The sequence below is a fragment of the Neovison vison genome, chromosome 3, assembly GCF_020171115.1.
Source record: "Neovison vison isolate M4711 chromosome 3, ASM_NN_V1, whole genome shotgun sequence".
In the NCBI taxonomy this organism is placed as follows: Eukaryota; Metazoa; Chordata; class Mammalia; order Carnivora; family Mustelidae; genus Neogale; species Neogale vison.
The window spans coordinates 74,640,058-74,666,573 of NC_058093.1; the positions used below are offsets into that span (position 1 = coordinate 74,640,058).

At 39.9% G+C, this 26,516-nt stretch overlaps 1 protein-coding gene across 6 annotated transcripts in view; it reads right to left on the reverse strand.

Moving 5' to 3' along the window:
• The window catches only part of TTN (titin), a 274,456-nt gene that overhangs the window by 223,347 nt on the left and 24,593 nt on the right, over nt 1-26,516 (reverse strand). For 4 of the 6 annotated variants that reach the window (XM_044242432.1, XM_044242429.1, XM_044242428.1 and 1 more), the window contains 23 exons: nt 25,867-26,072; nt 25,095-25,328; nt 24,746-24,990; nt 23,570-23,841; nt 23,282-23,446; nt 23,018-23,186; nt 21,223-22,916; nt 20,797-21,078; nt 19,902-20,168; nt 19,531-19,803; nt 19,143-19,406; nt 18,794-19,054; nt 16,517-16,777; nt 15,708-15,971; nt 15,355-15,615; nt 14,932-15,192; nt 14,256-14,516; nt 13,695-13,836; nt 13,440-13,605; nt 12,065-12,296; nt 10,272-10,556; nt 9,949-10,074; nt 4,387-4,575 (listed from right to left, as the gene is read on the reverse strand). In XM_044242432.1, the coding sequence (XP_044098367.1) occupies nt 4,387-4,575; nt 9,949-10,074; nt 10,272-10,556; nt 12,065-12,296; nt 13,440-13,605; nt 13,695-13,836; nt 14,256-14,516; nt 14,932-15,192; nt 15,355-15,615; nt 15,708-15,971; nt 16,517-16,777; nt 18,794-19,054; nt 19,143-19,406; nt 19,531-19,803; nt 19,902-20,168; nt 20,797-21,078; nt 21,223-22,916; nt 23,018-23,186; nt 23,282-23,446; nt 23,570-23,841; nt 24,746-24,990; nt 25,095-25,328; nt 25,867-26,072 (6,780 nt within the window). Of the gene's footprint in view, nt 1-1,653; nt 2,248-2,920; nt 3,296-4,386; nt 4,576-9,948; nt 10,075-10,271; nt 10,557-12,064; nt 12,297-13,439; nt 13,606-13,694; nt 13,837-14,255; nt 14,517-14,931; nt 15,193-15,354; nt 15,616-15,707; nt 15,972-16,516; nt 16,778-18,793; nt 19,055-19,142; nt 19,407-19,530; nt 19,804-19,901; nt 20,169-20,796; nt 21,079-21,222; nt 22,917-23,017; nt 23,187-23,281; nt 23,447-23,569; nt 23,842-24,745; nt 24,991-25,094; nt 25,329-25,866; nt 26,073-26,516 lie in introns of all 6 variants that reach the window. The other 2 variants (XM_044242430.1, XM_044242431.1) reach the window with 2 other exon arrangements.

Genomic DNA, 26,516 nt, shown 5'->3' on the forward strand with positions numbered 1-26,516 from the left:
AGACTTATGGGGTTTTATATTCCTACTTGATCTTCGTGGATAACTATGTGGCCTACAACAAGTTATAAGACCAAAAGAGGAACATGTGAAGACTGATCTTATGTTTCACAATTAGACAACTGTGCCTGATCCTTCATTCTTCAAACATTAAAAGTGGTTTATCTTTCAACTTGCTTAAGTATAAAAGAGGAAGTCTGGACTTTCCAAGAGAAAAATGCTTCTGCTCCAAGAACACTTCAATAATATAATCAATTAGGACCGAAGGAACTGGAAACCCTGTGGCAAAAATGTCCAGCTCAAATACACTCTAGCAACATGACAATCAAGCACGTACTGTGGCCCCAGGTTCCTTAGGAAGCAAGCTGAAAAGGCCTACATTTCTCCTACCACCACAACACAGCCAATACCCAATTGCATGGCTGCAGAACCTGTCCTGGTTGTCACCCATGTCACCCCCAGATAAATAGTCACTCTGGGTGATTACTGCACTAGCCAGCAGCTATGGGGAAATGGAGGCTCAGCTCTCTGGATGCCACCAGATTTTCCATTTCACTTGCATAACTAGACCTCAGTTCTTGAGATAGTCCTTTTGAGGACTATGGAAATATTACCAGGAATATCTACAGAACAGAATATCAGATTAAGAAAGAAAAAAGCCTCCTCTGGGTGACTGAGGATTACAGATATAGTAAATGATGTTTGAACCTGTTTCAAAATTCAGAGCCAAGACAGCAGTCACATAGCACCATATTATCTCCCGCTCATCTCTAACATCTCAAAAATGGTATGGACAGGTCAGGAGAGACCTCGAGGACATAGTTCCCCATGGACCCCTGGAGATGCTGGAACTTTCTCCATCGGCTTCCTTCCACGGGACTCAATGAAGATACTTTAGCTGACATACAGCACGGCATTCTAGGACCTGAAGAATAATTCTCCTATCTCCTTCATATCTAAGGGGAAGTCCATGGATAAGAGGAGGCACTTTTCTCTTCTAAGACAAATTTATTCATGCCCTTCCAGACATGGTGGAAATCAAGCATGATAACAACAAAAATAATGCTCTTGCCCTTAGATAATTCTATGATTCCAGGAGGATCTGAGACTGAAAAGCAGTATCATCTATCAAGAAATATCTATAGACTCCTCATTTTGGTCCAGACAGAACCCTATTATTTTCAGTGCCCTATCTGCTATTTATATACTCTCCTTATAAATAGCTAGAACTTCCAGATCTGTAAACAAAGGGCAGAAATGAGAAATGTTGAGCCTCTTCATATTAAAATAACTAAATTTAATCTTGGCACAGTATCAGGCACAACAATAAATAGTTAATTAATACCTGATGAACTATAACATCCTGACCTTCTTTGGTATACTTCGTAGGTGGCACATTTGGTAAATACTAGAAAAAACAGCATATACAAAATGAACCATAACCTTCTGAAACGAAATTTGAGAGTTAAACTTCCTTGAATCTAGACTGGAAAGTTGAACGTTCGTCACAAGTTTGGCCAATGACCTGGCTGACTTGCAGAAGTCGTTTATCAACAGAGTGCTGAGTTAGGGATATGCTAATTAACATATTCACTGATTCGATCTGCAGGGCAGGAAAGCTGCATAAAGCGATGAGGATGAAATGAAGAAAGTCACAGCTAAAAACCAAAGAAGCACCTTCTATGCTCAATACTGCCGACGTGGTCTCCTCTCCATAGTCATTGCGTACAATACAGCTGTACAATCCTTGGTCTACCAGCTGAACGTGATGTATGCTAAGAAACTGAATATTTCCATCTTGTGACCGCGTCACTCTTTCCGAGTCCTCTATCTTTCCGCCTTCGTGAGTCCAGGTTACATCAACAGAAGAGTCATCTTGTAAAACACAGAGGAACTGAGCTGTATTGCCGCACTTTACAGAGAGGTCCTGAAGCGGCAGCAGAATCCGTGGGCCCTTGCCCACTGCCTCTTCCGCCCAGTTCCCAGAGAACTCAGTGCTCTCTGCAATTTGTGAAAGGGACGCAGTATGGCGCAACTCTACGTTTTGAACCGATGAGGCTGTGTGGGTGGAACTTTGAGATACGCTTTCAAAAACCTGTGATTCGTATTCATAGGATGATCCTTGAAATGACTTAATTTCGTTTTGGGATATTCTGCTCTCCTGCTTTGTGAAAGAGGAATCTGCCACTGCCTGGGACTTGGTGGACTTTCTTACATCTTTCCCAGAACTCTGCCTAGCTAGGGCTCGCACTGTATAATCAAGTGACAAGAAAAAGAAAAGAATATTAAGATCTAAGCATTGTCACTTGGCTAGGTTAGTAACAGACAATGGCATGGAAGATGAAGATGAAAGACATGAGTGTCACTTGGAAGCAGCATGCCAGACGCAGTGTGCTCCAGGACATCACATCACACAAAAGAACGAACGTTCATTCCCAGCGATCCAATGATGAATGGATGACGAAGGCTCATGCGATGCTGTAGAGTATCTGGGTCCTTCCTTCTGTTGTCACCACAACTAACCAGAGTGACACAGTCTCTCATTCTCTCTCTCTTCCCTGCCCCCTCCCACGGAATACCATTTGTCCCCCTTCTTCCATATACTGTACAAACAATATACAGCAAACGGATCATTAATGATCCAATGATGAGATGTTCTTTAGAAAAGGAAAAACATCAAACAAAGTTGATGCCTAAAAAAATACTTACTGATGTAATGCACAGATTATATACTTCAGAGATTTAAACCATATAGGTGAACCCATAATTGAGAACTTAGGAGGACCTACTGGGTGTTACTTCATTAGTAAATTATGGACTGACCACACTATGCAATGAGACAAACAGCAGAGACTCTCATTAGTAACAGTGGGAGCAGGAGGTATGAAGTAAATCCAAGTCTTTACAGCAAGATGAGCTTTACCTTTTGGAGTCACTGTGAGTGCAGCTGCACAAGAGGCTTCCCCAGCGCTATTGGCGGCTTTGCAAGAGTACTGCCCAGCATGCTCTGAGTAAGCATCAACTATAAGCATTAAAGCCATGCCTGTGGCCTTCTCATAATGGAAAACTACATCTTTTGTTGGTAGAATTGGCTTCTGGTTATGAAACCAGTGGATTTCTGGCTTGGGAATGCCAAAAACCCTTGCATGAAATCTGACTGTCTCCCCGCTGTGCACCCTGACGCTTGACAGAGGCTGGATGAAGATGGGCTTTTGGCCAAGGGACTCCTTCTTAAATGAAACTGATGAAGAGACATGCCATTGGGAGTTTGATGCAACTTCTTCAAATTTGCTAAATCCTGAAAAGAAGCATGCCAACCTTTAATGTCTTACCCTCCACTGAAACCAGAACTCATTTGGAGTTGTCTACAGATCTGTTGCAAAGTTCAATGGTGGACTAGAATCCAGTCCAGTCCTAATGTCTTGTCAACATATGCCACCATTGGTTCCAAGTCACACATGTTCCCTTCCACTTTCCGGGCAAACAAGTTGAGACATAAGTAGTCTAAAAAAGTTCACTGTATTGTTTGTGAAGGCACTAGTGAAGTACATAATCTGGTTTAGGTATTCTTATTTTCTGTTTTTACTTTTTCCCCTCTGGTTGTAAAATTACATTTTTTTCTATTTTGTAAGCCACTTTAAATTGTTAAGAAAATATCTGATTATTAGTAAGTGTTTAAAATTAAGGGAAAAACCAAAGTTGCCCTCAATCTGGATGTATTTATACATAGTTAATAATACATAGATTAAATTAGCTCAGCAAAAATAGTCTGACTGTATAAAAATATTGTTATCTTGTTTTGAAACAAAGTGCCCTCCACTACCAGGGAAGTGTTTCTGATGGCTGTTTAAAAGTCCCAAGTATCAGAAATGCTAAACCATCTTAGGATGAGACCTCTCAACCTTCAGGCATTCTCTGAATGACGGTGAATACACCTATGTGGTATACAGACCTGAAATCACCCTCTGTAGCTTCTGTGAAATCAGAATTGTGTCAAGACAACAGGAAGATAGTAATGCTTACATTACATTAAAAAAAATTTTTTTTCATCCTAGCTAAATTAGAAAGCAAATCTACCTATTTCTTTAGCATCTTTCTCTCCATTCTGATACATGCTGATCAGAAAGCATGAAAGCTGGTAAGGAGAGCAATACATTACAGAACATTATAAAGACAAAGCAGGGCAAAATGAGAAATGATGTTTTGTGATTCATAATGAGATGGGATAAATGGAAAGTGAGAATGCAGCATATAACATGGAAACTATTAGTTGCATTAAAAGAGAACGATAGGGCCAACGATGGTTTACATGGAGTCTTTAGTGATTGTTACTGACATTGTGAGATTAGAGCCATATTTAAATGTGGTTCTGAAGGTTGTTTACTGTACCTGCCAGTCTCAAGTTGGCTGTGCTTGATACTTGACCCACAGCATTATTGGCAACAAAAGTGTAAGTTCCTTCATCTTCTGGGTAAGCTTCAGCAATTTCCAGTTGGTAAGTGTCTTCAAATTGAGTCATTCTAAAGAACCTAGATGGCTTAATTTTCTTGTCTTTGCTGTACCAAGACACTTTTAGATCTGCATCACAAAAGGAAAAAAAAAGATATTTGAATGACAAAAAGTGGTGGATATTTTTACCTGAAAACACAATATTGATTATATCGGTGACTAAGTTTCCTATGTGTCTTCATAACATTATATTTCTCTTTTTGGGCATGCCACATCTGCTCTTACAAGATCTCTTTTCATCTTTAAGAAAGAAACATGATTTTCTAGAAAAATCCAGCTTATAGGCTGATTCTAATGTTTGGAAATTTACTATTTCAGTTATATTCTTTTTAATCCTGTGTAGGTTATGCTGTGGAAACAGGGACAAGGTTTTGACATAGTCAGTGACCTTGAGAAAAAGATTGTGTCCTAAGGAACAGTCATTATGATGGGTTTGATCTAGGATTGTGGTTGCCTACTGCGCCTGGGGTTGTCTACTGTGCAGAAAGATCAAAAAGCAATCTGAGAAGATCAACATTCCCAGAAGTTTAAAACAGACACCCTAAGGCTGAAGACAACATTTCTATATTTTCATTATCAATGAGCAAGCATTGAAAGGTCTTAGCACAGCAAAAAATAATTTTTTTAAAGATTTTATTTATTTAGTTGACAGAGAGAGATCACAAGCAGGCAGAGAGGCAGGCAGAGAGAGAGTAGGAAGCAGGCTCCCCACAGAGCAGAGAGCCCGATGTGGGGCTCGATCCCAGGACCCCGAGAAGGAAGAGGCTTAACCCACTGAGCCACCCAGGTGCCCCAGAAAATAATTTTTAAAATTGAAAGAAAGGGTCATGGAATTTAGTCATCTTAGATATATTTGGCTTTTTTCAAAGTAACGGTAATAATAAATGATAATAAAACTGGCTCTTTTCACATAAAGTTGAAAATAACTCCAAAGAAAAGATAAAATAACATTATGTTGTTACAGTTTAAGGTGAACTTTTAAAAAATATTACACTTCCATTGAAACAATCACCCTCTAAGTCAGGAGTGAATTTAAATTTAGTCACAAGTTTTAAAAGCCACAACCCAAGACTTCTTGTTTTTGGAATGTGATCATGGTATCACTTCCTTATCCCTATACCATCCACAGGGGATTTTCTAATGGCCCATTGAGCTAGCACTTGTTTTCATTTTAGCACAAATTTTGGTTTGTGAAGGTTCCCCTCCTGCCCATGATGATAGTTGTTTATAAATTACAGGTTCTTCTTTTAAAGACACAAATGTCTTCACTTCCTTAGGTAGCAAGGTAAAGTAGAAAATGGAACACTGATACCACAATTTCCCCACTGTGTGACCTTAGACCCATCATTTAATCTCTCTGGACCAGTCTTCTCATTGGTAAAATGAGATGCGTAATACTTCATGAGCTCTTCATTGCAAAAAAAAAAAAAAAAGTTTTGTGAATTGAATGACTTACATGGGAAGGGCTTTATAAACTACTGGCATAAGTCAGTTATTAAACAAGACTGTTTAAACATCCCTCTGCGAAGGGATCATCAGTGCCTTTAATGTTTTGCACCAAGACAGGGTCATGTGATATAATAGGTAATGCCATCACATGGAATTTAATAATCATTCTACAACATTTTGTCTGTTAAACCTCAGTGGAAATGGGATGATGAAGAGTTTGTCCACCTTAATAATCATTCTACAACATTTAGTCTGTTAAACCTCAGTGGAAATGGGATGATGAAGAGTTTGTCCACCTCTTTACAGGGTTCTCCGCATAGTCCTACAGTAACGTCCTCCTTTGGAGAAGGGATGAAGCCCTAGGACAGGCATGCACGGTCAAAAATAAAGGAGCTAAAAGACAAGACCTCTCTTGGTAATGAACTTGCTGCTTCTGATGGGACTAACACTATCTGTGTTGGTCACTGGCCTCTTCTGGCTTCCACAAGGCCACCCCACTCTTCCTGCTCCCCATTCCACCGCTCCATTGTATTTGGTCCCTAAATTCCCTTCATTCCACCTCTCAAATTCTCCTACAATCTACACCCTTCTTCCTCCTGACTCCCCTCATTGAGGGCCTCATCCGCCCTTTCCAAGTCTATCAAGACGGCCTCTCCCTTGGTTCTCACTAGGTCTCCCCTCTCAATCTGACCATTCTTCTTTGCACAATCACAGTATTGTCTCCAAAAAGCAAACCTGATCATGTTACCCAGAGGCTTAAAAATCCTTCAGTGGCTCCTCAGTGCAAACAAGATAAAATCTAAGATCCTAAGCGCAGAATACCAAATCCTTTGGGATCTGGCCCTTGCCTTCTTTTCTGGCCTTTCCTCCACTAATTACATCACTTTCCAACCATTCTCAAGCCACTTGTCATTTCCAGCACATGAAGTACTCTCGTAGGCTTCTATGATTTGTAAATGTCATTCTCTGCCTAGAATGCTGTTGTGTTCAATGATCCTGTTGATTCTTCAATGCCCAGTCCATGCATCTCTCTCTGTCATGCAGACAGCACCAAATACATGGGCTGTTAAAGCACGTACAACCTTGCGATCTAGCAGCTAATGTAATAGTATTTCAATAGCAGGAACACTGACATCAGTAGAATACAACTGAAGAGATACTTAAATGAACAATGGACATTCATCATAGCTAGACTAATTATTTATCATTTTATTTAGCTAGAGGTGGATCAGTAAGCCTCCAAATTATACTATCTGTAGGATAAACATTAGCGAAAAGCTAGCTTTATTACAAATTTTAGAATTCTACTTTTCCAAATTGCTTTTCCACCAGTAGGTGGCACCAGAGACCTTCAACAGGCAACACTCATAAAAGCCCCACCAGATTGCTCAAGGCCAACAAGTTCTAAGCTTAAGTGAGTACTGAGTTCCAAAAACATGTGACTGGGGTTTCTGAACACGGAATTATTTTCCAGTATAGAAGGCAGGACTGAATTTGTTCCCCTAGGGTAGTACCTGGTCAAAGGACTTTGTGTAAATACTTTCAGTGGCAAGGGCATAAAACTTTATCATTTGGTAAGCTTTTAAAAGGGCATTTTACTTAATAAACAATTTTTGCCATATAAAAAAACACATTTGCAAGAGGATGCTCAAACCTCTGTATGTGTATAAATAGTACACATATAAAGAGTTAGTAACCCACGAATTTATAAAGTCCATTTAAACATTTAAAGATGTCAGTCATGTAGAAAACATATTTTTCTATTTCTGCCCCAACTGGAGTCATATAGAAGACTTTGAAGATATTTTTGCAACACCTTAAAGGCAAAACTATATTATTTATAAACTAAAAAGTGCTATATGAAGACTACTGCTTTAAGACAATCATATATATGTATATTGATTTGAAAATTTTCCTCTAAAAATTCAATGAAAGGATAAATTTAGTATGACTTCAGTGAATTTGATATTAAAATGGGGCGCCTGGGTGGCTCAGTGTGTTGGGCCGCTGCCTTCTGCTCGGGTCATGATCTCGGGGTCCTGGGATCGAGTCCCGCGTCGGGCTCTCTGCTCGGCGGGGAGCCTGCTTCCTCCTCTCTCTCTCTGCCTGCCTCTCTGCCTACTTGTGATCTTTCTCTGTCAAATAAATAAATAAAATCTTTTAAAAAAAATAAAATAAAATGCATTTTTCTTTATTGTGTTAGCAGAATATTATCAAATCAGTCCCTATTTCTTGATATTTAGTATTTCTCCAACTCTGTGCTTTGAAGTCACAAAGTCTGTGGTGTTTGTCTGTATTGGTCACCCAATAACAGACTTTTATGTTTATATAATTCCCCTCTATGGCTATAATAAAATTAATGTATTGAGCACTAGTCACTTGCCAGCCATGCCTATAGGTACTTTACATACATAATATCTTTTAATTATGCCCATAAAAATCAAATAGGTTCATTTGGTTTCTAGATCAGCGTCTCTATTTCAGAGGAGGAAGTCATCAGGTCATAGAAAGTCAATTGCAATATTAACTTGTTTAGGAAAATGGCTCCTGGCAATGCAGAGATTGAGTCATAAACTAACAGAAGAAGTATTAAAAAAAAAACAAAAAACAAAAAACAAAGAAAAAACAGAAAAAACCCCACATTTACTAGGTGCTGTGAGAAGCCCTAGCTCTAAGAATTTCCCTTTGATGGTCATACATAAATGCCTGCAAATGAGAGAATGACTTTTATTTGGGATAAAGCTGATTTACCCTATCTGAGGTAAATTTACAATCATAATTGGCTTGAAATGGCTGCAAACATCTTGTCTCATTCTACTAGGACCGGACTCCTAAGGTTGGGGGGAGGGGCCGGGACCACCTGGGAGACATGCCCTTACTAAAGAGTGTAACAACAAACTCACTGGGTGTTACTGCCTGATGAACATGGCTAGGCGCTGGTGAGTGTGATCTAACATGCTTCGATTGGTGTTAGTCATATGACAATCATTCTTTTGCACAATTAACAATTACTTGCTGAGTATATACACTCTATGAAGCTATTCTGGGACAAGGATCCACCCTTGCTGCCCAGGATAGTACTTTCCAGCAGCTACTCCCCTTTTAGGCAAGAGGTTCTAGGTACTAAGACAGAGTCCCTGCCCTCCTGAAACATACATTCTAAGATCAAATGCAATACTATCCTTACTTTATTCATGAAGCAAAGAGAACCAGAGAAATCTATTTGCCTAAGGTCACAGAGTGGAGCCAAGATTCAAATCCAATCTCTGATTATAACGCCCCTACTTTTGATGCTACTGGCAATTGCTTTCCAAAGGAATATACCTTTTCACACAAGCACTGTCTACAGACTGAATAATGTCTTACATATAAGCAGATTCTTCTTTTGAAATATACGTAAGTACAATATTATAATTAATATAATAACATTTGTAGTTTTGTTGTATTTTTTTCAGAGATAACAAAAGTCATCTAAGCAGGGGACACCTGGGTGGCTCAGTCAGTTAAGCATCTGCCTTCAGCTCAGTTCATGATCCCAGGGTCCTGGGATCAAGTCCCAAATCGCATTCCTTGCTCAGCAGGGAGCCTGCTTCTCCCTCTCCCTCTGCCTGTTGTTCACTCTCTCTTGCTCTTGCCCATTCCCTCTGACAAATAAATTAAAAATATCTTTAAAAAAATTTATCTGAGGGAACAGGGCATCTTTTGAACATCAGAAAACACTGGTCAAGTTCTTTTTTTTGTTGTTGTTGTCGTTAAAAAAAACAAAACAACCACAACATAAAATTTACCACCTTAACCATTTTTAGGTGTATACTCAGTAGTGGAAACATTGTCTATTCCTTTATTCAGTAATTCAAGTAATTCTTCTGCAAGATTCTCAATAAAAGTCAAATTATGCACAGGAGATGTTTGTGATGGAGGAAAAGGTGAGAAACCTTGCCTCAGATCACTGTTTGTAAATATCAGCACTGATACCTTTGCTCATAAACCTACCTGTTCCAGACACTCTGCACTGAAAACGGGCTGGCTGTCCCTCAGAAGTGACAGTGTCCTGAAGTGGGGTGATGATGGCAGGAGGATAAACTGGCATTTCCTGATCTGGAGACACAACTTCTGGAACTAAAGAAAGGGATCACAAGATTAGTCATGATTAAGTCACTTACAGACTGCACAGAATGGAGCATGCAGATTTATCTTATCTTCCTAAAAGTTGGGTAGCAGTCTACTTTTAGGAGCTCCAAACTGTATTTATAGAGAACACAAAAGAGGGTTTCTTAGGTTTGATTTTAAGCTGAGAAGTAGCAAGGCCTGTATACCTTCCACCGAGAGCGAAGCAGAGGTTGTGGCAACACCGTAGTCATTCTTGGCTTCGCAGGTATAAACAGCTGCGTCCTCTGGGAAGGCTTCGATGAGCAAAAGTGTGTACTCTTGCCCATCGTGAAGAAATTTGCACTTGAAGCCCGTGGAAAGCAGCTGCTCCTCCTTGTACCAGGAAATCTTGGGCTGTGGTCTGCCAGATATCACGGCGCAGATGCGGGCCGGCTTGCCAGACTGCACGGTCACGGGCTGGAGCTCCTGAAGGATCTGGGGCGGTTCTGGAGCTGGGAGTGAAAGAAAACCAGCAGCATGTGCAAAAGCATGAAAACACGGGAGAACATGTGAATGCCTATGTTAATTTGTGGCCATTAGTGATGTGTCCAGAAACCAAACTTTGGAACTATGAGAGCTCTACTTGCCTCAGAATATCGGAACATTCTTTGTGCTAAGAAGAAAGGACACATTGGGAATTCTGTCCTCAGATAGAATGACTTTAGAAAGATACTTGTGATATTTGAGGCTTGGTCAGGGGTGTTATTATCATAACAGGATCACCCCTTTCCTTGTTGGGGTCTGTGTGGGGGTGTAGCAATGGCCGGCACCCTAAAGAATGCCAGAATGGCTGCCATGTGCTATCTGTTTTGTATCATTTGGGCAAACCATGTGCCCAGATGTTCATCACCTTTAGATTTGTTTGATTTGCAAGGATTTGTGGATATGTCAGAGTCACTTCTTTATAACCAGGTGCCAACGAAGTATAATTGCTACATATGTAAAAAGGAATAAATGTTATTCTTGATCTACTTAAAGGCAATTAATTAGACTTAAAAAAAAAAAAAAAGAAAAGCACTTTCCTGCTATGCTAATGAAACCATCTTCTCAGTGTTGTGATGACTGAGGGGAACCAGGTAGTTCACAGAACAGAGAAATGGGGAGAAAGGACTTCTGTGAGACTGTTTTCTGACCTTTACTTCTCTGTGCCTCAGTCTCTCTACCACTAATCTAGAAAGAGTAAGAACTGGATACCATGATGGTTTGGTCTTCTAGGGCATAAGAGGATGTTGGCAATGTGGCTCATTTTTGTTAACCTGAGATTATTCCTGGGGTTCTTCAATCTGCTTCTGAGGTATTCGTTCAGAGTAGACTCAAGATTCAAAGAGGGATGGACAGTCCTTCTTCTCCATATAGATTAGTCTCATTTCTAGAGGAGCCTCAAATTCAGCTCTCAGCTTTTCATGAGGAAGGCGGGTGCTTTCAGGGCTCTCCTCTGAGGACGTGGTAGCGTATGTAATAAGAGCCTCTGGTCCTCAGGCTCAAGGCAGAGAGAACCTAGCTCTGCAGCGTCTGTGGCTCTCCAGGCCCCCTGGGGTCTCAAAGAGGACTTCTGGATTTTCCCAGGCACTCCGCACTAGAGGCTGCAAATGCCCTGGGGCTTGGTACCACTACTAGCACCTAAGCAGTTGGCTCCAAGGGTGGAAAACTCGACCAGCTGAGCGCTGTAGCTAGAAACCCACTGAGGGTCTATTATAGTTGACAGACGGTGGATATTCAATAGAGTTGAACAACTAAATGAGGATCTAGCCATTAGGCACGTTCTGGAAATGACATCTTTACAGTCGTTTTAATAGCTGCCGTCCCTTCACCACAGGTGATAATAATGAAAATAAATGTAGCTACAATACAAGTAGCATGGCCTCTTCAGAAATTGCCCAGAAACTATCAGCCCTTTAGGAACTTAAAGGGAAGGATTATCCCAGTTGGTTCCACAAAATATGCGGGTATCTCTACCTACCATTGACATAGAGAGTAACAGAACTCCTGTTCCTTCCTGCCACAAAGGTGTATTCACCGGCATCGCTATGCCTGGTCTCAGAGATAAACATCCGGTGGATTCTTCTCTCCACCACATACTGGTGTCGTTCTTGAACTTGGAAATTTATTTCAATGCCGTCTTTATACCAGTGGGCATCAACATCGTCTTCGTTGACCTCAAACTCAACAACAGCACGTTGTTTCTCAATAACCTTTCAATGGAGCAACATAAAAAGAGAATTGAAGTCCTGCTTTCCTTTCAGTTTTAGCCTGTTTCTAAAACTGCTCATTTCAAAAGCATGTCAAAACTATACATTATGTTATAAAAAGTTGACTGGGTGAAGTGCATTCTAATGTGTCCTGCATATCCTTAGACAAATGCTGCCCTAACTTCTTCTGTAAAGAATCCTGCTGACACCTGCACTGAGGAGAGACGTCGCCTCAAAGAGACTGTGACTTGAATCCTTAAAATGCTTGCTTTTTAACTAATCACAACAGAAATAACAATACGTTATATCTGTGGGCTTTTCATTTTTGACAAAGCTCTTCTACTATTTGATTTGATTACTTGTGGTATGAACAAGAACCTCTTGGGGTACGTAGAAACTATTAGCCTCATTTTTAAAAGTGAGGAAATCAAGGTTCAGAATTGCACAGTAAAGGACAGAAGACATATTTAGGTCACCTGCGTCCTCACTGAAGGCTTTTTCACTATGGCCTAAGGCCTGTCATGCCTGGTTCTCCTCAGATAAGCAATAAGGTAGTAAATCTGAATTCAAAGGATATTTCTCCTAACACGTTCTTTCCATTCCACCATTTGGGAAGACAGGCACTCGTGAAACAAGCTCTGCATAAGTGGTAAAGGGCAAAGCTCTCCAGCTCAGCACCCCTGCTGGGAATCCAGCTTTGCTCCAACTGGTCTACCTCCTGGACCTCAAAAGAAGCATCCCCAGCCAAGTCCCTACACCCCTGCTTCTCCATGACAGAAGCCGTATGACAAAACACCACCTTGTCCTACCTTCCCTGAGTTCTAGTTGCTATGTAAGCACCACAGTGTAAATTTTAGCTCTTTCCTGGTTTGGGCTGCTTGGCAGGTGGCCATTTATGAGGCAGCAAAGTTTCTACAGCTGCTTTAATTAAAGTATCCAGACAGCTGCTAAGGACACACTATTTCCCTAAGTGAGGGAAAACTGTGATAAACTGATGTCAGATTAAGAGTCTAAGCCAGCAGGGATCAGCTGTTTCATTCTTTAGAAGACTGTGGTTAGAAAATGTTAAGGTTAAAAATTAAAATCTCAAACTATGGAATATGAGCCCTTGATGACATCTCCCCACATTCAGCACGTAGACAATACCTGAACCTCCCTTTTGAGACTCCGGATGCGGACATCTCTGCCCTCTACATAGAGGTTGGCAGTGGAGATGTTGCCTCCTGCCACCACCGCATACTGCCCGGCATCAGACATCCGGGTGGACGGGATCAGGAGGCGGTGGACATATTTCTCTTTCTGTATCTTTATTCTATGGATGACACGGAAATGGAAGTTTAATGAATGGTGACTCAAAGCAAACTGGGAATTACTGGAATGTAGCCAAGGAACACAACTGACCTATCCACAGCTGGCAGCTCTTGGCCATCTTTCATCCACTGAACAGTGATGTCAGGTTCAGAAACTTCACATTCAAACATGGCTCGCTTCTTCTCAAGAACCTTAATGTCCTTAATGTGTTTTCGAAATTCTATATGGCGAGCTGGAAAACAGCGTGTACAAAAATTAATCTTCCTAATGGCTTTAAGACATAACTCACAATTCAGGGGCTTTCAGTGTAGTCAGAATTGTACAACCATAACTATCAATGTTACAATATCCTTGTCACCCCTCAAAAAACCATACAATTAGGCACACATCTATGGTCTCTACAGATTGGTGTATTCTGACTTTCCTATAAAGGGAATCAGACATGACATGGTCCTTTGGGACCAGCTTCTTTCACTTAGCGTAAAGTTTTTTCAGGTTCATCCACGTGGTAGCATGTATTGGCACTTGCATTTTATTGCTAACAATATTTCATTACACAGAAACACCATATTTTATTTTTTTATTCACTAATGCATTTGGCATCTAGTTGTATGGATAAGATGTATGGATAAGACATTTATGACACCATACCTTCTACATAAAGGGTAGCTGTTGATGTAGCTTTTCCAGCCACAAAGGTGTACTCAGCTGCATCCCCGAAGTGAACGTTCCTGATGTTCAGTGAGTGCGTGAGTTTTTTGGTTCTCATCTGGCACCTGTCAGTTGATTTGATTTCCACACCATTCTTTAACCATTTGTAAGAGATGCCTTCATAGTTCACCGTTACCTCAAAGGTAATTGTGTCTTTTTCTTCAGCATTGATGTCCTTCAGCATGGATGTAATCATGATTGCTGCAAAGGGGGAAGGAAATACACCCAAGGAGACTTAGTGTGATGTGAGTTATAACAAGCACAGAGTGAAAACTCGGAATGTGTTTAGTCTGCTGCAAAGGTGATTATAGTTCTGGGATATGAGCTATGCTATCTTCCAGGTACCCCTCTATGGGACAATACCATATGACAGAGGAACAGAGAGAGCTAGGGATAGATACTACAGCATCTTTATAGGTAGCTTTTCAAGGCAACTCTAATCAGAAAATTTTATCCAGGTGGAGATGCTTGTGCCTAACTTAGGGTAAACACAAAGTAGATGTTTTAATCAAGGACTTTTGGAGTGGATTAACTGGTCAGGAATGGAAAGTGTAGGATATGTAGTAACAATGAGTTTACTAAATATTTTATATATATTTTTTGTTTGTTTACTTACGGGTCACTTTCAGGGTAGCACTGACTTGGTCATTGCCACAAACAAATGTGTATTCTGCTGAGTCCTCTGTGCTGGTGTTCATGATGATCAGCTGATGGAGTTTCCCTTGCACAACTATCTTGAACTTCTCACTCATCTCAATCTCCACACCATTCTTCAGCCACATGGAAGGGACATTGAAGTGGGACACCTCACACTCAAAGGAGGCAGCTTTGGTCTCAGGTACCTCAATGTTTTTCATGGTTTTTGTAATATGTAATGCTTGGGAAAATCAAAAAGCACTTCAGTTAATATATTTTATTTAAAAAAATGGATGAAGCCAACCAACCAAATGACCGACTGACCGACCGACCAACCAACCAACCAACCAACTGATGAGCCCATGGGGATCATCTTGGGAAATACTGTAAGGCTAATACTTACTCTCCACGAAAAGTTTAGCTTTGCATTCCAATTGCCCCACCACAGCGGTATATTCCCCAGCATCTGAGGGGGTAATATGCTGCAGCATCAGCTTGTGGACCTTCCTTTCTGAGACCAGTCTGTGTTTGTCACTTGGCTTAATCTCCACATTCTTGTGGAACCATTTTACTGGAACAGTGTCATGGGAAACACTAACTTCAAAGGCAACGGTGGCATTTTCCAGGGCGGTCACATCTTTCGGCTTTTTAATGATCTTGACAGCTAATGAGGAAAGTTGAGGCAGTTCAGTGATACAGTTAACTTAGTGGCAACCATACATTGGCTACTTGTAAAATGTTTCTAAATCAACTCACTTTCAACATGCAGTCTGGCACTGGCTCCTAGCTTTCCAAGCTTGAAGCCATATACAGATTCATCCACAACAGCACAGTTTTTAATCCTCAGAGTGTAAACTGTTCCTTTGACTGAGATGTCATACTTGTCACTGGGTTGCAGCACGACGCCATTTTTGATCCACTGGACACCTTTTACGTTAGGGTGAGTAAGCTCGACCGTGAAAACAGCATCCTGCGTCTCTGTCACTGTGAGGTTCTTCAGAGTCTTCTTAATTTTGACAGCTGAAGGCAAATTTATGATTGGTTTAGGAAATAAAGATGGTATGGCCAAGTAAAAGGAGCCTGGGATAAGATCATTACCTGGTCATCTTGCAAAAAAACGGTTATCAGAAATGTTGCAGTTATGCATCACCTCTGTTTTAAAAGACACCTTGAGATTATTTAGGAAAACCTGGGATCCAGTTTGAGATGCACACTACACCATGATTTTTCTATACTAGAATGAGATGAAGTTTTGCAAAGCTGTATACTAATAGCTTAAAAGACTGGAGAAGAGCAAGAGGGGAATGGAGAATGAGAGTGTAATTAGGCTGTTCCTCCAAGCTAGAGCCAAAGAAATGGCTTCTTCACAGAAACACATCCTAAAAGCAATTCTGCACCTTGTGGTAGATGGCTCAGAAAGTTGAGAGAGTGTATAATGATTTTGTGAAATGAAGATTTATGGCATCCAGAATGATTATACCTCTGACTTTTTAAAAATGAGAATGTAATACGATATGGAACAAATACGATATGGAACAAATAACATCTGTTATTATAGCACAAACCTTCAACTTTGAGTTTGGCAGATGTTTTGGAGGTGGCCACCTTGTAGGTGTACTCTCCAATGTCGTCTAATTTTGTGGCAGCGATGATAAGTCTCCTTTTGTGGCCATCAGATTCACTCCGGATGTTGTTACTCAGTGGTAGGTGTTTGCCATCCTTCAGCCACTCGCCTTCTGAATCTGGGTTGGCAACTTCACATTCAAATATAGCTTCCTGCGATTCAGCCACCGTCTGATCAGTAAGTGGCTTGGAGATGGCCCCCCCTTTGGAACAAGACAAGTGTAAGTGTGAGTCCTTTAAAAAATATTATGTAAAAAATAAATCTTTGAACAATTAAATATAAAATATCAAATTTTATTTTTTTTAAAGATTTTATTTATTTATTTGACACAGAGAGATCACAAGTAGGCAGAGAGGCAGGCAGAGAGAGAGGAAGGGAAGCAGGTCCCCTGCTGAGCAGAGAGCCCGATGTGGGACTTGATCCCAGGACCCTGAGATCATAACCTGAGCCGAAGGCAGAGGCTTAACCCACTGAGCCACCCAGGCGCCCCTAAAATATCAAATTTTAAAACATGATTTTGAATATCATGAAAATGTCTAGAACTATCTTTATCCATATTGAGAATATATCGCAAAAATCCCTATTTTAGCATGCATGACTGACAACCAGGGGAAACACTGGAATCAGGAAGGCTTTGCAAAGGGAAAGCAACCGTTAATAGAGAATTTTGAGAACAATACCACCTGGATGGCCTCTAACTCAATTTCTCCTTCAAAAGTATTCTACTTATATCTTCTAAGGACCGTTTGCTGCAAATATATCTAATATTTGATTGTGAAAAGATGTGCTAAGAAAATGTTCAGTCATCAATATTTCTATAAGATTAAAGATTCTTATATACTAAAAATCACTATTTTTCTTTAAAAAACATTTATTTATTTACTTTGAGAAAGAGTGGGGTAGAGGCATAGGGAGAGGGAGAGAAATCTGCAATCAGACTCCTGCCTGAGCACAGAGCCTGATGCAGGGCTTAATCCCAGGACACAGAGATCATGACCTAAGCCAAAATCAAGAGTCAGCCACTCAACCAACTGAGCCACTCAGGCACCCCCAAAAATCACTGTTTTGACATGTGTCATCTCTTTCATGAAACTTCCCTATATTGCCTCCATGGCCACTATCCACTGGCAGAATAAATAACTCCTTCAGCAAGTTAGTTGCTAATGTATCTGTGCCTTTCTAAATTGTGAATTTCTCAAGAAAAAAGTATCATGCCTTATTCATTTTTGTGTCCTGTGTTTCTAGCACTGTCTTGCCTATGGTAGGACCTTAGTAAGTGTTGAGTGAAATCACATAGAGGCTCATAGATTTTCCTCGTTTCCACACATTTAAAAATGTGATTTATATTAGACATGTCAAAGTGCAGGGCCTAAAGTTTTGTTTCAGAAGTATTTTTTCATGGTCAAAAATCTGAGGAAATATAATGTAATAAAGTTAAGATAAAGTGGGATACACAATTCCTGCATGGACTTCACAATTTAATCCCCATGTCATATCGTACTCCTCAATAAATATATTGTAATGAACCAAACACATTTATGATGACTTCAATTTTTTTCTTGACAGTTGATTTCTGCTTTTGGTTTTTCATTTTGGAGCAAGGGATTTCTGCTGAATGAGAATGGTCTACTTCATCTCAGAAGACAGAGATACACAGATACACTAACTTACATTTTAAAATGTTCATTGGGTTTATAAAACAAATATGAAGGGAACAAAGGAAACAAAAGTTAAAGAAACAAGAGTAATTAAAAAAAAAAGAAATACACTTAGAGTAGGAAAGTTTAAACAAAGCTCAGTTCAGCCACTGCTTATTAATCACCTATCATGTGCAATATGTTGGAGAACAGAGAAGAATGAAGCATTTCCAGATTTGGGGGCTTACACTCTGGTGTGAGAAGAAGAAATGGGGCAATAACACAAGTATGTACTAAGGGCCATGGAAGAGACACACGGAAAATAATCCGATAGTTGGAGTAGTAAGATCTTACATGGATGGGAAGATGCAGGAAGGCTTCAAAGAAAATGGCAACTGAGGTAGGTCTACCTAGGAGAACAGGGTGGGGACAGTGTTGAGGCAACTACTGGCTTTGAGAACAGCACAAGCAGAGGCATGAAGTGAAAACTGATGGGAATTTGAAAGGGAATGGGCCACAATTTCTTAAATTAAAACAACTTCCCCACATAAGAAGTTAGATTGAATGATAAATATACCAACCTGCCACAGTAAGTTTTCCAGATGTCATATTTTCTCCAGCAAAAAATGTATATTCTCCTTCATCATCTTTCATCATATTTAGAACTGTCAATTTATATATCTTTCCATGCGCTTCAATTTTATATTTAGAACTGGGTTTGATTTCCTTGCCCTTAAAATTCCACAAAACATCAATTCCTGAGTGAGACAGCTCAACTTCTAAGATGACATTTTGGGTTTCTGTACAGGTAAGGTCACGCAGACCTCTGATAATTTTAATTTCTGGGGGAAAAAATAATCACTTGGTTAATAGCACACTAAGAAAATAGAAGGCTTAAGACACTGATAACTTAAATGGAAGACTCCTTACTTTCCACAGAGAGATCACAGCTGGTTTCGACCCTCCCAACCATCAGCTTGTAAGGTCCTTCATCTGAAGCGTGGGTCCTGTTAATCACTAGTCGCTGCTTAGTGCCTTTGACAATGGCTTGTACGCGATCATCAGGCTTGATTTGTTCATCATTTATGTACCATTTAACAGAAGTCACATCAGGGACTGAAACCTTACATTCGAGTACAGCCTTGGTGCCCTCAAGCACATTAACATCCTTTAGAGGAGTTATCACATCAACACCTGTAAAGCCACATGCATAAATAAAAGACTTATGAAGTGGATTTTGCTTTAAATGCCTGCTTATTAAAGTTCTCTACCCATTAACAGGGTACCCTACCCATAAAAATATGTAAGTTGCACTCACTATAGACAGAGACACGGCCACTGGTTGACAGTCCAAGGGACGGAATGGTAAAGGAGTAATTTCCAGCATCCTCCTTAGTCATGTCTTCAATGAGCAGCATATGGGACTGTTTGTCTATCACAATGTGAACTCTGTCACTGGGCTGCACTTCTTGGCCATCTTTCATCCAGACACCCTCCACGTTCTCCAAGGAGACCTTCACTTCAAGCTGGACAATGTCACCTTCACAGACTTTTTGATCACTAAGTCCTTGCAGGATAGCAATGGGGCGGGCTGTGAAATACAGGGAGAAAAAAGAACTTTATGGTCATTTCTTTATCAATAAGCCATGATGATATTCAGTGCAGACCAAAAGGAACAGGCAGACTTACGTCTCATCTTTAGTTTGCAGGTTGTCTTTTTTCCATCGACAACAAAGCTGTATTCTCCCTGGTCCTCTTTGGTCACATCCTTAACTGTGAGATTCTGACGTCCACGGCGAGATGTAATTGTGTATTTGCCATTGGACTTCAGCTCCACACCATTATGATACCATTTGCCTTCTATATTTTCTGGGGATATAACACACTCTAACTCTCCCGAAAATGATTCTGGAACTTCTATGTCCTGAAGTTCTTTCACAAATTCAACAACTGCACCTGAGGCATAAGATAAAGAGAAGTTACTTCCTTTGGAGAGGCACACATCTAGACTTAAGGTAGAAAAAATTCCTTGTAAATCTCTTAAGTCTCCCATGCTATCAGGAATATTCTTAATAGCAACCTGTCAATGGACTGAGAAATAAATTTTTAATAAAAGGAAGTTATTTTGATATTTAAATCATTTATTTTAAAGATTTTATTCATTTATTTGAGAGAAAGAGAGAGAGTAGGGGGGTGAGGGGCAAAGGAAGGGGGAGAAGCAGTCTCCTCACTGAACAGGGAGCCCAAAGTGGGGCTCAATCCCAGGACCCTGGGATCATGACCTGAGCCAAGGGCAAATGCTTAACTGACTAGGCCATCCAGGTGCTCCTAAATTATTTTTTAAGGCACAGAATTTTATTTCAATATAAAATTTTTAAAACAAGACATCAAAATAACTTTGATTTTTAAAAATCCAAATTGTCAATATTTTTAATTGCTGGTATAAATTTAGAAATCTTGCTCTGCAGCTTATATCCAATTCCCAAATAATTCCTTTTATGAAAGGAAAACTGCAAAGCTAATTTTATCACATACTAATGGTGACTTTAAAACTGAAATAAATAGTGAGATTATTATTTACTACCTTCGACAATAAGTTTTGCTGTTGTTTTTACATTTTCATCTTCTACGAGTACACAGCTGTAGTCTTCAGCATCAGATGCATCAATTGTCAGTATGGAGAGGAAGTGAACCTTTCTGTCAGAGTGCATCCTATATTTATCTCCCGTATGAACCTCCACACCATCTTTATACCACTTCACTTTGACAAATGGCTCTGAAGTTTCACATTCAAAGGTTGCCATGGTGTCTTTTTCCTTAGCAACAACATCTTGTAATTCCTGTGTGAAAATGATCGATTGCTTGGCTATAAGGAAAGGGGGGAGAAAAAGACATTGTATTAAATTAAATTCACAATTTGAATAATGGGAAAAGAAAAGAAAAGAAATACGCTAATGGATAGTCACGGATAAATAGAGACAGATCCATCAAACCAAAGACTTCAAATTACCTTGGACAAGTAAGAATGCATGACTTGAGGTTTCCCCAGCTATGTTGATGGCTTTCACCATGATGCTAGCAGAGTCCTCGGCAGTCACATCTCTTATGACCAGTTCACAAACATTGTCCTCAGGCCAGTACCAGTAGATTCGGTCAGAGCGTTCGATCTTTACCCCATTTTTGTACCATTCACATTCAGGGTCTGGTTTTCCCACCACTCTGACCCGGAAGTGTGCATCAGATCCTTGGCCCACTGTTTGGCTTTGGATTCTTTCAAAGATTTTAGGAGCCTCCATACTAGGACTCAGTTCAATTTTATCAGGCTTAAACGTTGGAATAGTGATCTTGCCTTCTTCAGCAAGGGCTTTCTTCTCCTCTTCAGTTAATTCTTTGGTCCAGTGGAGAAGCTCATCTTTTGTCTTCCTTAGGAGCTCTTCATAGGATTCATCCTTCTTACGAGACTTGAGCTCCACAGCAGTAATGGCTTCATAATATCCCTCCTCAGTTCTGCGCTTGAATTTACTGCGCAGCTCTTCAGACTCTTCAGATACTTTTTCATGGGTAATTCTTTCAGCCCTTTTCAACTTCACAACTTCCTTGGCGTCAGTGGTATCAACAGGTCTATCTACTTTCTGTACTTCAAACTGAAGTTTTCCAGGTTCATGTATGTGAAACTCGGGCTTTGGTTCAGGGGCTCGCCTGAGGACAGACCTAAAATCTTCCCTCTGTTGGATCTCAAGTTTCACTTTATGCTCTATAACACCTTCGGGATTTTCTGCAGTGACCTTAACTTCCCCTGTGTCATAGGATTTGCAGTCCACAATGTCCAAATAGTGAATGCCATCATAGCGAACTCTGAACCTTTTGCTTTTGCGGATCAGCTGTCCATTGAGGTACCAGTTGACTTTGGGTTGAGGGTAACCTGTCACTCGGCAACGGAACCTAGCGGTCTCCCCTTCGAGTACTCTTACTGGTTCTGGGAACAAGACGATGTCTGGCTTTTGCTTTTCTTTTTGATCTGTTGTTACACCTGTAAGTGCACCTTCGTGAGCCATTCTCTCTAATTCTTCAATTCTCTGTAAGCCTTTCCTCCCCTCAGGCAACTGAGATTCTTCCACAAGGCTTTTTTCATCTTTAACAATAAGTGTGGCAGATGTGTGATCTGTTCCATATTTGTTAGTAGCTCTGCAAGTAATGATACCACTGTCTCTGGAATATGCAACTCCATAATCAAGGCTGCAATACCCAAACTCATTGATCATACGGAGCCTGTTGGCTGCTTCAAGTGGCTTTCCATCATGGAGCCATTCCACCACCATTGTTGGGTCACCAATTGGTGTTAGCCTACATTCGAAGTGGGCAGGCCCAAAGCGCTTGAGTCTTAAGGAAGTGAGTTTTTTCTTGAAAAATGGTTTCTGTTGTTTCTCTTTATCATAGAGGTCACCCTCTTCCCATTGCTCCTGACCATATCGCAAATGGAGGGGCTCCAGTTCTGGGGCTGCAATCTCCTTTGCTCTGTAGGTCCCTCGTGGGATGATTAATTTTCTCTCTGGTTCAGGCTCTGCAAACTCAACTTCAACGTTCACTTTGCATCTTGTAGTGTCTCGGCCAGCTTTATTAATAGCAGTTGCAGTATACCAGGCAGAATCCTGGCTGACAGTGGAATCAATTTTAAGGGCAGCTTCTCCCTTGGTTCCTTCAATTCTAGAAAAAGTGAAAAAAAATCAATACAGGAATAATTATTGCTTCCTTGATTATTGGATTTGTATAATGAGCTTAGTTTTATTATTTTCAAGCAAACTTACCTGATTTTTGGATATTTATGAGGTACAATGATGTCACTGTTTTTCAGCCATACGATATCAGGGTTGGGATTACCCGTAGCTCTGACTTTCATTTCAAGTCGAGAACCTTCCTTTATGTTGAGGTTTTTTAGTTTTTCTATGAACATTGGTTTTACCTGATGTTCCACAGCTGGAAGAGAAAGGTTTTGATTCAGAGTGAGTTAGGACTGAAATACTTGTTTAAAGCCCAAGTGATAAGGTAGTTTCTTTTTTAAGAGCAAATACCTTCCACAGTTAAAATCACTGAAATCGAAGATTTTCCTGCCCTGTTTTGGGCAATGACAGTCCATTCCCCAGAATCACTGGGCATTGCAGGGACAATAATCAGTGACTGGGTACCATCTTCTTTAATGACTACTTTATGGGTAAAATCATTGACAATTTGCTGGCCTATAAAAAAATTAAGTAAAAAAGAAAACACGTATTAAAAATAATTGCTTTTAAAGTGCTGTAGACACTTATAAACTTAATTTTGTGTTTAATGACTTGTAAGTAAAAACTTATCATACATACCATCATGAAACCAGAAGGTCTCTGGCATAGGTCTACCAACGACCTTTAAGTCAAATCTGGCTGTTTGCCCTTCTAAACATTTGAAAGAAGCAGGCTTCAACACAAAGACTGGCTTATACAGTCTCTCAAGTTGTGACTCATCTGTTTCCTCCAGCCTACGTCCAGGGGACATCCTTGCAGGGGACATCCGTGCGGGGGACATCCGTGCAGGGGACATCCGTGCAGGAGACATGCGTATAGGAGATCTACTCACTGAACGTGGAGAGATAGATCTGAAAAACCAAGGCAAAACAGAGTATTTGCATGAGGCATAGAGAAAACCCAGCAAAATAAACAAACCTCTTTCCTAACATCATTTTAGAATTGGCTTCATGTACATATTAGATGGCACTTCAAAATCACCGGGATTCAAAACAGAATATGTTATTATTGCCCCCAAATCTATGTTTTCCATATATTCTCCATTCTAATAGTAGTTCTTCAACATAGCCAGGTGCCCAGCCTTAAAAATCTTGGAACAATTTTTAATAGTCTTTCCATCACCACCTGCCTTTAATTAGTCACCAATCCTTCTGATTCGACTGCCAAAACATCTCAATAAATATTGGTGGGTTAAATAAACCAATGAACACATTTATAGAAAAAGAGAAATATAATTTTTTATCTAAGCAAAGGGAAAACATAGAAATTATATTTGAGAAAAGCCTAAAACCTATCTACACATTGCAGCCAGACTGGCTTGGATTGGATTTCAAGTGTTGGCATCACCACCTACAGGATGAGTGAATGAAGACAATTTTCATAGGCTCCCAGAGATCAAGTGCTCCCACTTCCAAAGCATTAATAATACCTACATAGAAGGGTTGTTGTCTAAAGAAGGGATAACATATGTAAAATTAGGTGTTAAGGAAACCTTGGTAATTTTCATTACATTAGTTACAGCACTGGCAAAATGAAAAGCATGCCACTCCAAGGAAAACGCTTTGTTCACCTTACACAGGGGTAAGAAATAAAAATGCTTGGCAATTATCTGTATGGCTAATGGCAAGTTTCTGTGCTTCTCAGCCTTCATTTTTTTTTTTTTTTGGTCCCTCACACAATAGCAGTTTGTTACTGGGATATTTATTCTTTTAAACAATTTAAATCTTCATCAACCCAAATTATTCTGAGTCTTACCTGATTCTGCTCACTGGTTCTGGCGTGGGTATGTAAGTCGGAGCACCAAGAGGCGCAGCAGGCTCTACATACAATTTCCCTGAGCAAATTGCATTTCCTTTCATATTGCTTGCAAATGCAGTATAGATGCCTTCATCTTCTGGAAGAACAACAGGTATGCGTAGACTAGCTCTGCCATCTTGCAGAAAGTCCATTTGGTATCTCTCTCCATGCTTGATGCGTTTGCCATCTTTGTACCATGCAATCTGCAAAAAATATCATGCATTTTTGAAAACAATTTAGATAAAATAGTTACTGTAACTGATTTGTATCTTTATTGTAACCTGGAGAACTGATGTTTATATTTTACCTTGGGTAATGGATAGCCAGACATCTTGCAATGAAAAGTAACACCCATCCCCTCAAGAATTCTATAATTCTTTATTCTTAAGTCAAATCCTGCTTCAACAGCTTCAGATTCTGAAATGTCAACTGCCATCTTTTCTTCTCCATCTTCTTCAAGAAGTTCTTCTAACGTAGTCTTTATTATTCTGTATTCAATTTCTTTGATAAGCCTCTCTTCAAAGGAAGAGATATGGAATTCCTATATAGTAAAAAAAAAAATGACAGTTTGTTAAAAAATATATATCCTGCGGAAGGAAATAATCTTTAAGAGTGCTAGTTTTAGAGATAAGGATTGATTAAAGTTTTTGACTGGGAGAAAAATCTAGAAGCTTGTTTGGTTTTTGTTGAGAATTAGATGGGTCACTGTTTTGTTTTTTAATCTGCATTATCATCATCTTTGTCAGTTCATACGGTGGCATCTTGGGTCAATGACAGCCTAAGGGCACGGGTTATGTTTGGAATGTCCATCCTGTAGATGAAAGGATCTGGGCAGTAGTGCACTTGGTTGTTCTAATATTTGTCTTTTCCTACATATATGGAATCCCTATTTCTAAAGCCATGTTGTGCAACACGTCATGAAGATTAAGGAAACCCATCAATAGTGAATCTAGACCCACTAATCATAGTTTAACCCTGACCCCATCCCAGGAAAAGGAAAAAATCAAAAAGAGGGACATTGTGGGTGGTAATTTCATAACTTATGAAATGATTTACTTGGTCATTATTGTTCTACTCACCTGTTCTTCTACAAAAGTTCTGACCATTACAGTATCTTTGGCCATTTTTTTCCTAATTAAGGCCTGTTCTTTTTCATACTCTTTCTCATAGTCAGAGTATAAGAATCCAGGTGCTGTTTCCCCAACTTTAGGTTCTTGTACAAATGCAGTCATTTGTGTTTGGTAAAGCATTTCTTGCTGGGACTTCATCAGTGACTCATACTCAGCTAGAAGTTAAGAATATAAGTTATTTTTTTAAGTGCTTATTTAAATTCCAGTTGTCAATATACAGTGTGATATTAGTTTCAAGTGTACAACAGGGTGATTCAACACTTGTACACATCACCCAGGGCTCAGCACAAATGCCCTCCTTAATCCCCATCACCTGTATCACTCCCCCACCCCCGCCGACCCACCACTTATCTCCCTTTTGGTTAACTTTCAGTTCACTTTCTATAATTAAGAGTCTCCTTTTGGTTTCTCTCTCTCTCTCTTTTTCCCCCCTTTACTTGTTTGTTTTAGGAACATAAGTTAATTTTAGTATTTCTACAAAAAAGTGTTCATGCCACTTCATTCAGGCAAGCCCTACACTAGGAAAAATTGATAGCCAAAAGGTGAATTTCACAAATTTTACCATCAAAGTGCTCAATCTATATTAAATTGAATTCTCA